The 12,509-nt window shown below is 55.4% G+C and overlaps 1 protein-coding gene across 1 annotated transcript; it reads right to left on the reverse strand.

Annotated features, from left to right (window-relative positions):
* Positions 1-283: 283 nt before the first annotated feature.
* Positions 284-12,334, reverse strand: LOC114899085 (melanoma antigen preferentially expressed in tumors-like; the record flags this gene model as incomplete). The annotated part of the gene is made up of 4 exons (XM_029229519.1): positions 284-860; positions 2,344-2,952; positions 3,298-3,617; positions 12,218-12,334. Coding segments are annotated over 4 exons (1,623 nt in total), but the record flags the coding sequence as incomplete, so codon positions are not given.
* Between the last annotated feature and the right edge of the window lie 175 nt (positions 12,335-12,509).

Raw genomic sequence — 12,509 nt, forward strand, 5'->3', positions numbered from 1 at the left:
ATAACTATCCACGTAGGGATAACGCCCCCATCTACTTCTCAAGCCTGAATCCCCCGCTAGAAATTTAGATTCACATTTCTAACTCTACAAGATGCATCTCCCCGAAGATCCCATCAACCCCCCAAGTCACCATCCCCCCCCGCCCAGCTCTGAATCACCTTTCCTTTTCCCGCTAACAATGAACAACTGTCCGAAACTATAGCTTGTGTTTCTTCGAGATGCGCTGACGTCTGAGCGGCAGTGTCCGCGTGCCCGCGACAAAGCCTGCGGCTCGTTCGCTGGGCTAGGCGGCCATGTAACAGGGGCACAGGATGGGCTCGGGGCTGTAGAAGGTCCTGTCGCCACAGTGCGGACAGGGGTTGCCGCTGAACCAGACCATACTGGGAAGCCCCAACTCCTGCAGCACCTGTTTGAGCCGGGCGTGCAGGTGCGCCAGGCGGCCCAGGTGGACGGTGCCGTGCACGTCCTCGTAGCTCTCCAAGGGCGCGGGGTACAGCACGTGGCTCAGCTTGCTCAGCCCCACGGTGTGGCGCAGCAGGCTCTCCAGCACAGCCATCGAGATGGGGTTGCCGCAGAAGCTGAAGGTGGTGAGCTGGGAGCAGTGGCTCAGGGCGGGCAGGAGGGCGCTGAACTGGGAGTCCATGATGCCACACTCGTCCAGGTCCAGGTCCTGGAGGGTGGCCGAGGCCTTCTCGATCAGGACCCAGAGGGGCTTGGAGCTTATGCTGGTCAGGTTGACCCCGCTAAGGCTCAGATCCTTCAGCTGGCTGACGCTCGGGCACTGCGACAGATGCATCAGGTCTGCCTCTGAAATCAGGCAGTTGGTAATCGACAAGGTCTCCAGGGGGTTCTTCAGACACCTGGAGAGAGACAGAGCAGTCAGCCCCGGGAGGATGGAGGTGGTGGGCGGAGGGATGTGGGGTGGCCCAGGCCTCAAGGGAAGAGAGGCCCATTTCACCAGATCCCAGTCTTCCGGAGGATGCTGCATGGTCAAGGGAGAGGTGCCAGGCCAGCCCAAGGTTGAGCGGGGTCCTTCCCCATCCCTTATCTGCCGTGTGACGGGGTCAAGGGAAGGAATCCTCAAGTGCTCCCTGTGCTCACCCGTCAAGTGGGGGACGACGTACCCCTGCCAGGTGTTGTGAGCACAGGTAAGGTAACAATGGCAGGTGCCCACCGGGGAGCCTGACCCCAGGTCCCAAGTGAGAGAGGGGATCAGCAAACTACAGTATTGGCAGACATGACCTACACTGCTTTTAACTCGGGCTTCCTTCCTGCCGCCTCCTGGACCCCATCACCTGTTTCTCTGTTCCCAGTGAGAGTACTGGCATCTGTGCTTAAAGGGCTAAGCCAGGCAACGTCTGGCAACGTCCACAGGGGTCCAGCCGGCAGGGGCTAACTCTGGTCGCTGTATCAGCCACAAACCATCCCTCACTTTCCACAACTCTTTTTTTTGTTGTTGTCCTTGTGTCATGAACACGTTTATTCTTAATGCTTTGAGTTTGCAGTTGCCAGAAAGGAAATCAATCCAACTCTTTCACACAAATAAATCGGGCTGCATTCTCTCATCTTTCATCATTGTGTTCCAGGTAAAGCTATGATTCTATTTTAAGAATGAAGAACAAATTTCTAGAAGAAATAATTTGTTACTGAAGAATTCCTATATAATCAGAAGCCTTAGAAGCAAATAATAGTTGTAATTTGGACTCGAGATTGGAGCCACTTCAATAATGATACTCATCTGACTTTCTGCTTCTCTTCTCTGGACTATGTAGGAGCAATAACCGCTTAATGTCCTGATGGACGCCACAATTCTTCACTCCTGCTCCCTCCCCGTCATTTCCAGAATCACCCATTTCCCACATCACACCTCACCTGGAGCCTAAAGCAACCCGGGACAGACAGGAAAGTGGGATAGGTGGGAGGGACAGGCTCACGTGGACCAGCTGCTCAGCACAGAGCTTCCGATTTGAAACCTCACGTTGGATGGGCTTTCCCCTGGTTAATGTCCTCCTGCTTAGTTATTTTCCATCATCTCAGCTTAGACATCACTCTCTCAGGAAGAATTCCCAAAGCCACCCTCACCTGGCCCAAAGCCCCCACGATGCAGGTTCCCAGCAAAGAGCCCCCTTTGACAGGCATCTAACTGAAGCCACACCTCTGACCCTAACCCGGGAGGCTATGTGACAAGATGCCGGGGGACGGAGTGGCGGCATCGTGTGGACCTCTGAGTGGCCCGTGCACCCTGGCACCATCCATGGCAGGCAGACAGTAGACAGACACCCCACGGATAACGAAACGAGAGAGGCCTGCCCTGGTCTGCAGAGAGACAGCGCCACGCCTCACCTGAGCACCTGGTCCAGGCGGCCCTCAAGGAAGGAGATGGAATCCAGGTAGAGCTCCTGCAGGTGCTGCAGGCTGGGAAACTGGGAGGTGAGCTGGCTGACGCAACGCTCCTCCATGCCGGGGGCGGCGTGCGGTGTCATGTGGATGTGCGAGAGGAGCAGCCGGCGCAGGTTGACCATCTGGCCCAGGTGCGGCGCGAACCTGCCCAGGGTGGCCAGCTTCCAGGTGCAGTTCACCTCCAGGTCCTGGACAGAGTCGAGCTGCACCAGCTTCAGGATCTTCCTGATCTTCTGCATCGGCATGGAGAAGACCCTCAGCTTCTGACAGCACAGGCGGAGTGAGCCCCTCCTCTGCTTGACCTTCTTCAGGAGGTAGCTTAGGGATGCATCGGGGGTGCCCTCCTTGAGGCACAGGTCTATGAGCACCTCTACAGGGGCCGAGGTCTGCTTCAGCCACGCCCTTGCACCTTCCACCCGGCACCTCTTCCTCATGGGCCCGACCACCTCAGGCTCCAGCGGTGAGCACACACCAGCCCTGGTGCCGGACCACACGGTACAGAAGTCCTGCTGGGCGTTACGACGCAAATCCAGCACCTGCAGCTTCCACCGCCTGCGGGACAACGGGAGACACACTGAGCTGTGCGGAGACCCACGGGGACCAGGACCGCACGGCTCAGAACCCAGGCAAGGGTGCTACACCCCAGACACCAGCTGCTCCTCGAGCTTCCGGGGCCCCTCCTGGTCCCCACTTTAAGCGCCACGAGAAGGGGGTGAGCCCACGTGCCTTTTGTCACCTCTGCACCTTAAGTAGCCCTGCACGCCCGAAAGCCTATTCCCAGAGTGGCCCAGCCACGGCCCCAAGGCCTCCCCGTGGCCCCGCACCCCCACCCCCGCCGATGCCGGCTGCGTCTTGCTCAGATCCCCAGGCCCCACCCGCCTGCTGGGTCGCCCTCACCTGGGGCGGACCTCCTGGGCAAGCAGGACGTCCAGGCCGTCGATTGCAGCTTGGAAGATCTCCAGGTGAGGCTTGTGCTCCTTCATCAGGGCCCCCAGCGGGAGGCAGGGGAAGGGCCAGGCCTGCACCATCGCCTTCACGGCCTGGCTGTGCATCCCGGCAAAGGCCGCGGAGAACAGGGGTGGGAAGAGCTCAGCGGGCAGCTCCTCCAGAGCGGCGATGGCCAAGGCCTCATCCCTCAGCAGGCTCTGCACAGCCAGTTCCAGGAGTTTCGGCGGGGCCCGGATGCCCACCCTGAAGAATCTGCTCCAGAGTGAGTACTGGAGGGACACCAGAGAGCAAGGGGTGGGTCCTTCTCCGGCCAAGGACCGGCGACCCTGCCGTCCCTCCACCCTCTAGGGGACCCAACGCAGGGCCAAAGACACCCCTCTGGCCACAAAGCCACAGCTCTGGCCCTGCTGGCGCCAGGCCCAAATGAGGGGACAAGGTGACCTCTCGCCCTATCCCATATCCACCCATGCTGCATTAAACCCCAGCCCCTCTGAAAGGTGGGTACCTAGAAGCCTGACAGCTGACCCCACCCTCTCCGGAGAAAAGCTTCTGATTATCACTCAAGGACTGAAAACAACAGGAATAAGGAGTTTAGCACAACATGGCCTCTTCCTAAACTCCAACAAATAACCCAGATGGGAATGATGGAGGAGCACCCCACAGTGGGTACTGTTACCCCATTTTAAACTCTTTAAATCAGGGCTTCCCTGGTGGCGCAGTGGTTGTGAGTCCACCTGCCGATGCAGGGGACACGGGTTCGTGCCCCGGTCCGGGAAGATCCCACATGCCGCGGAGCGGCTGGGCCCGAGAGCCATGGCTGCTGAGCCTGCGCGTCCGGAGCCTGTGCTCCGCAGCGGGAGAGGCCACGACAGTGAGAGGCCCACGTACCGCAAAAAAAAAAAAAAAAAATCTTTAAATCAGACACCATAAAGCAGCATGACAGTATTTAATAGCATGTGATGTTAGAGATTAAGAAAAAAAAAACTGATTCCAAGATGTACCTATGAGTATTACTATTATGGAATTGTTTTTATTCCATGGAATTAAAAAAAAAACTTTTCATTTCTAAAATGAAAACAAACCAAAAAAGCCCTTTAAACTAGTAAAAATCACAAAACCATAAATGATATGAACTATAATTACTAGTCACAAACCAAATATGTAAAATGTCATCCAAAAATTCCAACTAATTAGATGTCTTACATCAAAAAAAGAAAAAAATCTATTTGGTTAAGAAATACTGTAACTGTCTATGAGTGGCATAAACCAGAGCAGAAATCAAAACGTTTGGGATTAAGGCAAAACTTGACATAGAAGCAAAAGCGAAGCCTGCTACTGCAAACGTGTACAGAAGGCGAAGAAAAATTCTCTACAGGACCTTGGCCTGCATGGCCTGTCCTGTGGAGACCCTGGCTGGGGCAGTGGTCAGGGCCCGAGGCCCCAGATGCCAGGGCGGGTGTGGTGCAAGGAGCAATGTGCTCAGGCCTCTGAGTCCCTCCTCTGGCTCCTGAGAAGCCATGATAGGCCTTCCTGGCCACACTTTTCAGATCCCAGCTGAAATTTCCATTTCAAATGGAAAGCGGAATCTTATTACTGGAAATCCATCCAGCTAACGCTGATTTGACTTTCTCCTTACACACAACTGATAGGATCCTCTGTCCACTCGTGAAAGCAAAAGATAAAAGAAGAAAACCAACCTGCAAGCATATTTGCTCGAAGAGCATGGGCCACGTCAAAACCATCCCAATGTCTGAGTTAAGACAGCTTTGTGCAGACCTAGTGGTGTCACCCCAAAGGAAAAAGAAATATAACAAAATTCCTGAGAATCACACAGTCACTTATACGTAACCTAAAACTGCAAAACGTGTGCCCGTTCATGGGGGAACAGAGGTGACACTGAGGGATAGCGGGTCCTCCAGATTTTGAGGGTTAAGGCTTCCCCAAAGGAGGTCAGGTCAAAATTACAACTAGGAGCTGGCTGGGAAGAGGGAGGGGCTGGGCGTTTGTAATGAGACCAAGGAAATTACCCAAGACCAGGGAAAGTGTGTTGTGTTTGGAGGAATTCAGAGACTTTTGTCAGGATGGGCCTGAGAAATTGCCAGCAGGAGTGGCTACGGGGGGACCTGGTGGATCCCTTAAAGCCAAGGCAAACCCAAGACTCAATCTTCCTCCCTCTGTCCCTGCAGGCAAAGGGTGTTTCCTCCCAGAAGCGGGGATATGCAAATTGGCTTGACAAAATGAAATGTAGGCATGTGGGCTGGGAGAGGCGGGAACTGTGCTGGTGGCCAAACCTGGGACACACCTTACTCAGCCTGAAAGCCACTGAGGGGGTCAGGGCTGTGGGCTCTTTGGGCTCTTGGAGGCAGGGAGGGAAATAAACGTGGGCCAAGCACACATATCGGTGTCAGCAAAGGGCTGCAACCAGAAGAGGACTTGCCCCGAGGCTCAGGCGTCCTCTTCCACATCCCAGCCCAGGCTCTGTCCAGCAGCTTCAACCCTCATCATGACCTTCAAAGGCCCCTTCCCAGTGTTTGTGGATAACTTAACATTTCCTCAATCCTAGGAAACAAGGAATGCAAAGCGGCTTCAAAAAGCCCCCCGACCCCTCCCCTAAGGCTTTCACTTACAGGGTTTCTGATGCGAGAGTGCCATTAGGCCCACAAACAAAATTCAGCTTTTCTCTTGCTCTGCGTTAAGCATAGCTACCCTAACACCGAACTTCTCCTCAGGGGACGTGAAGCTCTGCTCGGTATTGAAGGGTCTGGGGGCGATGCCCCTGCTGGGCTGGCTCACACGCTGGTTCTGTTGAGGTTTCAGAACACAGGCTGAGGGAACCTCTCCACCCCCCGCATTGTGACGCCCCGACAATTCTATTCTGTGGGCGAGGTGGCAGCATTCTCTGAAGGATGCTCTCTGGTTTAGTAATTTCCCAGAGACTGCTATCTCCAAATTTCTACCGTCCCTATCAGCAGTTTGCCTAAAACAGGGTTAAGCTAGAATGTGCTCTATGGACACTCAACTCCCAGACCATCACCTTGACTGATCACCTGCAGGAAGTCGAGATTAGTAAGTTAAGCAGAATGTTCCTGATTCTGGAGCAGCCACTGAGTGGTGCTCGCACTTTTCATCCAGCACCTCAAATAACCTTCAGAGAAAAGCTGAAATTCAGTTAGTTTCCTTTTCAGCCTGGTGAGCCGGGGACTTGGCCAGGGGTGGACACTGCCATGCTCCGCTCAGGGAGTAACCAGAAGACCTGCTTGGGGGAGGGGTGTGGATGGATCTGCCCCACAGAGCGTTAGGAAGAGATGACTGACTTCACGTGGACCTCGGGGAAACAGGAAATGGCAGACATCCAAGCCTGGGATCTTTCCATGGGAACCCAGCATCCAGGAGGAGATCCAAGGAGGCAGGAGCGACCACTGCCTTCGAATGATGTAAAAATGGGAAGTATAAGCCGAACATTCTTCCCCAGCGAGCAGGGGACATTCCTCTGTCCACCTGCACCTACATGCAGAGCCTGTTTGTCCGGAGGCAGAAGGACCATGGGCACAGCTGCAGGAAGACCTGTCCTTCCTGCCCAGTGTCAGGACTGGCCCAGGACGACTCTCAAGGCCCAGGCATGAGTCAATTGGGGGGACGTTTCTACCACGTCCTGGTCACCTGTTCTCATGCTGCACAGGCCAGAGCAGCCTCTCAGCTCATGGTGGGGGGGTGTCCTGTCCCCCTTCCCGTCTCCAGTCACAGAATTTCTACTGGGATCGCAAAGCATCTGCCCCCAGGGCCTTCCTGGAGTCTTTAGAATGCATGTGTGTCCCCAGGTTCCTGCTCCTGGCCTGTGCTGACGGGGCAGCCCCCTCTTTCTGCATCCCTGGCAAGTCACCCCACCTCTCCCAGAGCCTGGGGTGTGGCCACAATGCGGGGAGGGTGGGAGACCGGACATCCTTCCACTGGCATCAACAGAAATCACGGATTTCTCCCCAATTCTTCTGACATAACAAGTGTAGAAGAAGGTAAAGAAAAGGCCAGCTACTTTTCTGCATTCAAAGAAGCACCAGAAATGCTGGAAGATGACCCTTCCTGGCTTCCAGAGGAAGACCCCAACCCTGCTGGTCTTCAGAGGCACGAGGCTGACAGAGGCCCTGGGTGCCAGGCCGATGGTGGCTTCTCCTCCTTCGGCTCTCTTGACCCAGCCTCGAGCAGACAAGATCCTACTCAGGATCTGGTACGTCTCCTTGCCCTCTGCAGTCAGATCTCTTCTTGCCCTGGAATATTTTGCCCTCTGGGCCTCTTGAAAAATCGAAGGTCTCTGTCAGCCCTCTCTGCCTCTTTCTGCACTTGGCAAGATGTGGTTCCACTTCACATCCAATGACATCTAGACCGAAACAAGCAAGTCTCCCCACTTCTTCCTCCCCAGTGAGGACGCATCTGACATCCAGGTCACCCTGGGTGCAGCCAGTTAATCCTGAGGGAAGTGCTTCTAGAGGCAAGTAGGGGTGCGGGAGGCTGAGGGCCCACTCCAGGCTGGTTGGTCGGGGGATGGCCCAGGACGAGGGGGAAGGAGGGAAATGGCAGCAGAGCCAGGGGCCTGGTTTCCTGGCTCTCAGAGCTGTGTCCTTTATATGCTGAAGCCATGTCTGGGACCACTAAGGGCACTTGGGGACTGGGAGTGTCCCCAGGATCTGGCTCTGTTTGCCTTGGTCTGGGGGAGGTGCCAGTGGCTGTCCCCCTTGTCAACTCCAAGGGACAGAGAGGGAGCACTGACCCTAGACACAAAGATGAGAGAGGTTCAGAGAGAAGGGGAGGCCCCAGTCTTGGCCTTTGGCCCCGGAGAGGATGCTTCTCAGGACTTTGCACGGTCAACCTCGTTATTGCCTGAGATGGTGGGAACTGTGCTTTTGGAGAGAGGAGGAGAGAAGAGGGGGCTGGTGTTGCATCCCTGTCATCCAACTGACCCCAAATCTCCAACACCAAGCCATAAGCTTACTGTGGATCAGAGTGACACCAGGTGCGTTGGGCTGTCCGGCCCTTTGCACTGGACCTTTTTCCACTGGAGGAGGGTCGGTGAGCCTCAGGACTCGGGGAGCACTGGCTCCACCTTTGAGGGGACAGCCCACCCTGTGCTGAGGGCTGGCAGGAGGCACCAGGCAGAGGGGACGCGCTCACAGGGAGGTCTCCCGCCCAGCTGGTCCCCTCGCCCCCATACCCAGACTCCCCCTCTATCGGCAACCCTCGATTTACTCAAAACATTTACAGAGTGCCTGCAGCAGACCATCCACTGCTGTTCTGGGGAGGAACAGCCCAGTGACAATGTCATGGTCGTCTTCTAATTAGAAGTACATACTAGGGAGATGATGTACAACAGGGTAAGTGTAACTGACACTGTTGTAGGTTACGTATGAAAGTCATGGAGAGAGTAATCCTAAGAGTTCTCATCACAGGGGAAAAACGTGTTTTCTGTGTAATTTTGTATCCATATGAGATGATGCATGTTAAGTCAACTCACGATGCTGCACCCTTTAAACCTATACAGGGCTGTATGTCAATTCTATCTCAGTAAGACTGGAAGAAATAAAATGTCATGGTCTTCCACTCAGGGTGTCTCTGAGGCACGGACCTTGCATTCAACTGAGCAGACAAATGAAAAACAAGCAAGTTGAAAAAATAATGACAGGCGGACGTGGCCTGCACGGTGGGGCAGGGCCACCAAGGCGACCATGCATGCTGGAACTGCAAAGCCAACCTTCATAATCTAAGGCAAAATATGACTTTTCCTGCAGCCGTTACATATTTTTTGAAAACGTTAAGAACCCTCTTAACACGATCCACTGTAATGTTTAGAAAAGTAAAAATAGTAAAGCTATTTTTTTTTTTTTTTTTGCAGTACGAGGGGCTCTCACTGTCGTGGCCTCTCCCGTTGCAGAGCACAGGCTCCGGACGCGCAGGCTCAGCGGCCATGGCTCACGGGCCCAGCCCCTCCACGGCATGTGGGTTCCTCCTGGACCCGGGCACGAACCCGTGACCCCTGCATCGGCAGGCGGACTCTCAACCACTGCGCCACCACGGAAGCCCAGTAAAGCTATTTTTTTTAGTACACTGTGATTTTAAGCACTGAGAAAAAGTGTTTTGTTTCTTTGCGAAAAACTCATCAAGAATCCTGTCAACACTGCTTCCCTGCTTCTCATCACATAACTTTCAGTCGGGGCTGAGTGTCCTTCCTACGCCCGGGCAACCTGTCACTCTGCCTTTTGTTTTTGTTTTTTTTTTAATTTATTTATTTACTTTTGGCTGCATTGGGTTTTCGTTGCTGCATGCGGGCTTTCTCTAGTTGCATCGAGCGGGGTCTACTTTTCGTTGTGGTGCTTGGGCTTCTCATTGCGGTGTCACTCTGCTTTCTAAGCCTGGATCTGCTTCCAACATTTCACCCTTTGTGTTTTCAGGGCCTGACATTATCTCCAGGTTCCTTTACTGTGAAGATGTTTGCTGGCATCACTGCCTCTGGGACATCTTCATTTTTTTGTCACAACCATGTTCTTCATTGAAGCTTCTCCAGGAGATGGGGACAAGGAGGCTGAAGCTGGATTCTGAATCAGAATGATGAGTCAGTCAACCATTCCTCGTGTTTGGTAGAGCTTAAATCACCAAAGCGTTTCACTCTCCTAGCCTCGGGTTCTCCCTCAAGATCTGAAATGTCGGCAGGGGCCTTAAATTGCGTTTTCCTTTCCCTGTGCAGTGGCTGAGGCTCAAAAGGGCAAGTCCTTTGCACCTGTGTCACAGAGCCAGCCACGAGAGGGTGACACGGGAACGAGGCCCCTGGCTCCTGGCCCAGGGCTCGCTAAGCCATCAACGTGCCAGCCCAGTGGGACTGTGCCCGGGGAAGTCGCCTGTGGATGGGCACAGCCCACTCTGTTCGTGGACAGTGGACAAGGTCACGGACGAGAGCAGAGGACAGGAGCCTCCATTCAGGGGACATCACCCACCACAGTCTAGGCACTCAGCAGGTCTGTGGGTCCTGCCAGGTCTTCCAGGAAGATGGGGGGAAGGGCGATATATCGGGGAGAAATCCAGAAAGGCCTGCACTCACTGGTACCTCGGCTCAGCAGCCGTACCCCGGGAGCTCAGGCTCCAGGAAACCTCCCAGCACTGCTTGCCCTCGGCAGGAGGAAGTAAGCAGATTCGCTGATACGGTGTCGCCTGAAGAATTTGGGAAGCAGCTGTGCACAGAGGTCCCTCCCACACGTGAGGCAGGGGCTAAGAAAGGTGTGGGGAGCCCAGCCTGGCGCCATGGCTGCAGAAGAGCTTGTGGGGGTCTCCGCCATGGCCTGGGGTCTGCTCATGGTCTGTCTGCACAGCTGAGAGGCACTAAGGAGGGGACCGTCTGGCAGCCCAGGGCTGACCCCCTTTTCTTCCTTCACCCTGAACATCTCTGGAGTGATGACCTTGACCTCTCCCCTTTGCACATCCTGCTCCTCTCTGGGTCCTGAGCGCAGTCTGTCCTGAAACAGCCACTCAGTTTCTGTGGTTCTGGGACAGAGAGGCCACATTTCCTGCTCTGGAGGCAGCAGTGATACTGGGGGTTACAGCCCAGTGTGCTGGTATCAACAGCACCCATATGCTGCCCAGCACCCCCAGGGCACGAGGTCGTCCTCGCTCCTGGGGTCCCTCTCCATCCTCCAGTTCCAGGTCCGCCTCCCTGGCCTCCTTGGGCTGCAGCTGGAGGACTCGTTGTGCCCTCTGGGTGCTTTCTTTCCGGGACCGCCCCTAGGCCCAGGGGTCCCAGCCCACCGCTTAGGGAGACCAAAACCTCCCTGGGCTCACCCACCCTGCCCCTGCCCAACACCACACAGGAGTCAAGTCTCTGGGGGCTGATGCCAGCCCTGCTCCTTCGTCCCAAGCACAGGTTCTGAACGTAACCGTGGCTTCGGGAATGGGACCCCAACACATTGCAGCTGCTTCTTCTAAGAAGGCAGCAGGATGAAAGCTCTCTTGGGAAAATGACTTGGAAAAATAAAGGCTGCTCATCCTCCTCCCGCTGTGAGGGCTTCAGGATGCAGATTGCATGCAGCTCCACGATTAACAGCACTGAGGGGGCAACAGGACATCCTGGGACATGATGAGATGCAGAAGACCAGCTTACCTGAAGATGTCTTCCACCGCGCTCGTCCAGCTCACGCTGGCCTCAGGTCCTCCGACACCTGGTCTCCCTGGTTTCCTACCGTCTCAGTCACCCGTCTCCACCCAAGTTTGAGAATAAGAACCCAAATTCTCGGGTTTCCCTGGTGGCGCAGTGGTTGAGAGTCCGCCTGCCGATGTAGGGGACATCGGCAGGGTTCGTGCCCCGGTCCGGGAAGAGCCCACATGCCGCGGAGCGGCTGGGCCCGTGAGCCATGGCCGTTGAGCCTGCGCGTTCAGAGCCTGTGCTCTGCAACGGGAGAGGCCACAACAGTGAGAGGCCCACATACCGCAAAAAACAACAACAAAAAAACAACAAAAAAAACAAGAACCCAAATTCTCCAAAAAACAAACACACGGTGTGTTCACACGTGTAGTTATGAAGCCACAGTGAGAACTCTGCTGGGTGAACTGAAAACCGGAGCCCCGACCCTGCCGTTTCAGTGAGAATCTGTTTGTATCTCCAAACCCGAGAAATTTCTCATCGGCTGAAGCAGCAGACAATCGAAGGAAAGACCTGATGCTCGGGTCTAAGGGACCTTCCTCTAAGGGCACTAACCGCCGTCCTGCAGCCCCAGTTCTGCCCCTTTCTCTGGCCCCCCACACCCTGGCACCTCCCGAGGGGACCCCATTTCCAGCGCAAAGCAGCACCCAATGAGCTCTGGCCATCCCCGCAGACCCGGGTTCCCTGGATTATTACGTCCCCCACGCGGCGCTGCGGCCTCTTCACGGGGCACGTGGCCCGGGTAGGCCCAAGGCGGCCCCCCACCGCGTGTGGCCTCCGCTCCAGCCCCAGGTCGTGAGAGCTCGTTTTCCGCTGGAGAACAGGAGCGGGGGCCCGCAGGGGGGCCCGGGGACTAGCTCAAGGTCACCCCACGGGAACGCGGGGGCACCAGGACGGGAACTTACCCTTCGGGCCACAGCGCCACGCCACACGATCCCCCACTTGCGCTCTGCGGACAAAGAACCGCGAACTCAGCAGCGCCCCGCCC

The sequence above is a fragment of the Monodon monoceros genome, unplaced genomic scaffold (assembly GCF_005190385.1).
Source record: "Monodon monoceros isolate NGI ecotype Baffin Bay Population unplaced genomic scaffold, NGI_Narwhal_1 Contig2911_ctg1, whole genome shotgun sequence".
Taxonomy (NCBI): Eukaryota; Metazoa; Chordata; class Mammalia; order Artiodactyla; family Monodontidae; genus Monodon; species Monodon monoceros.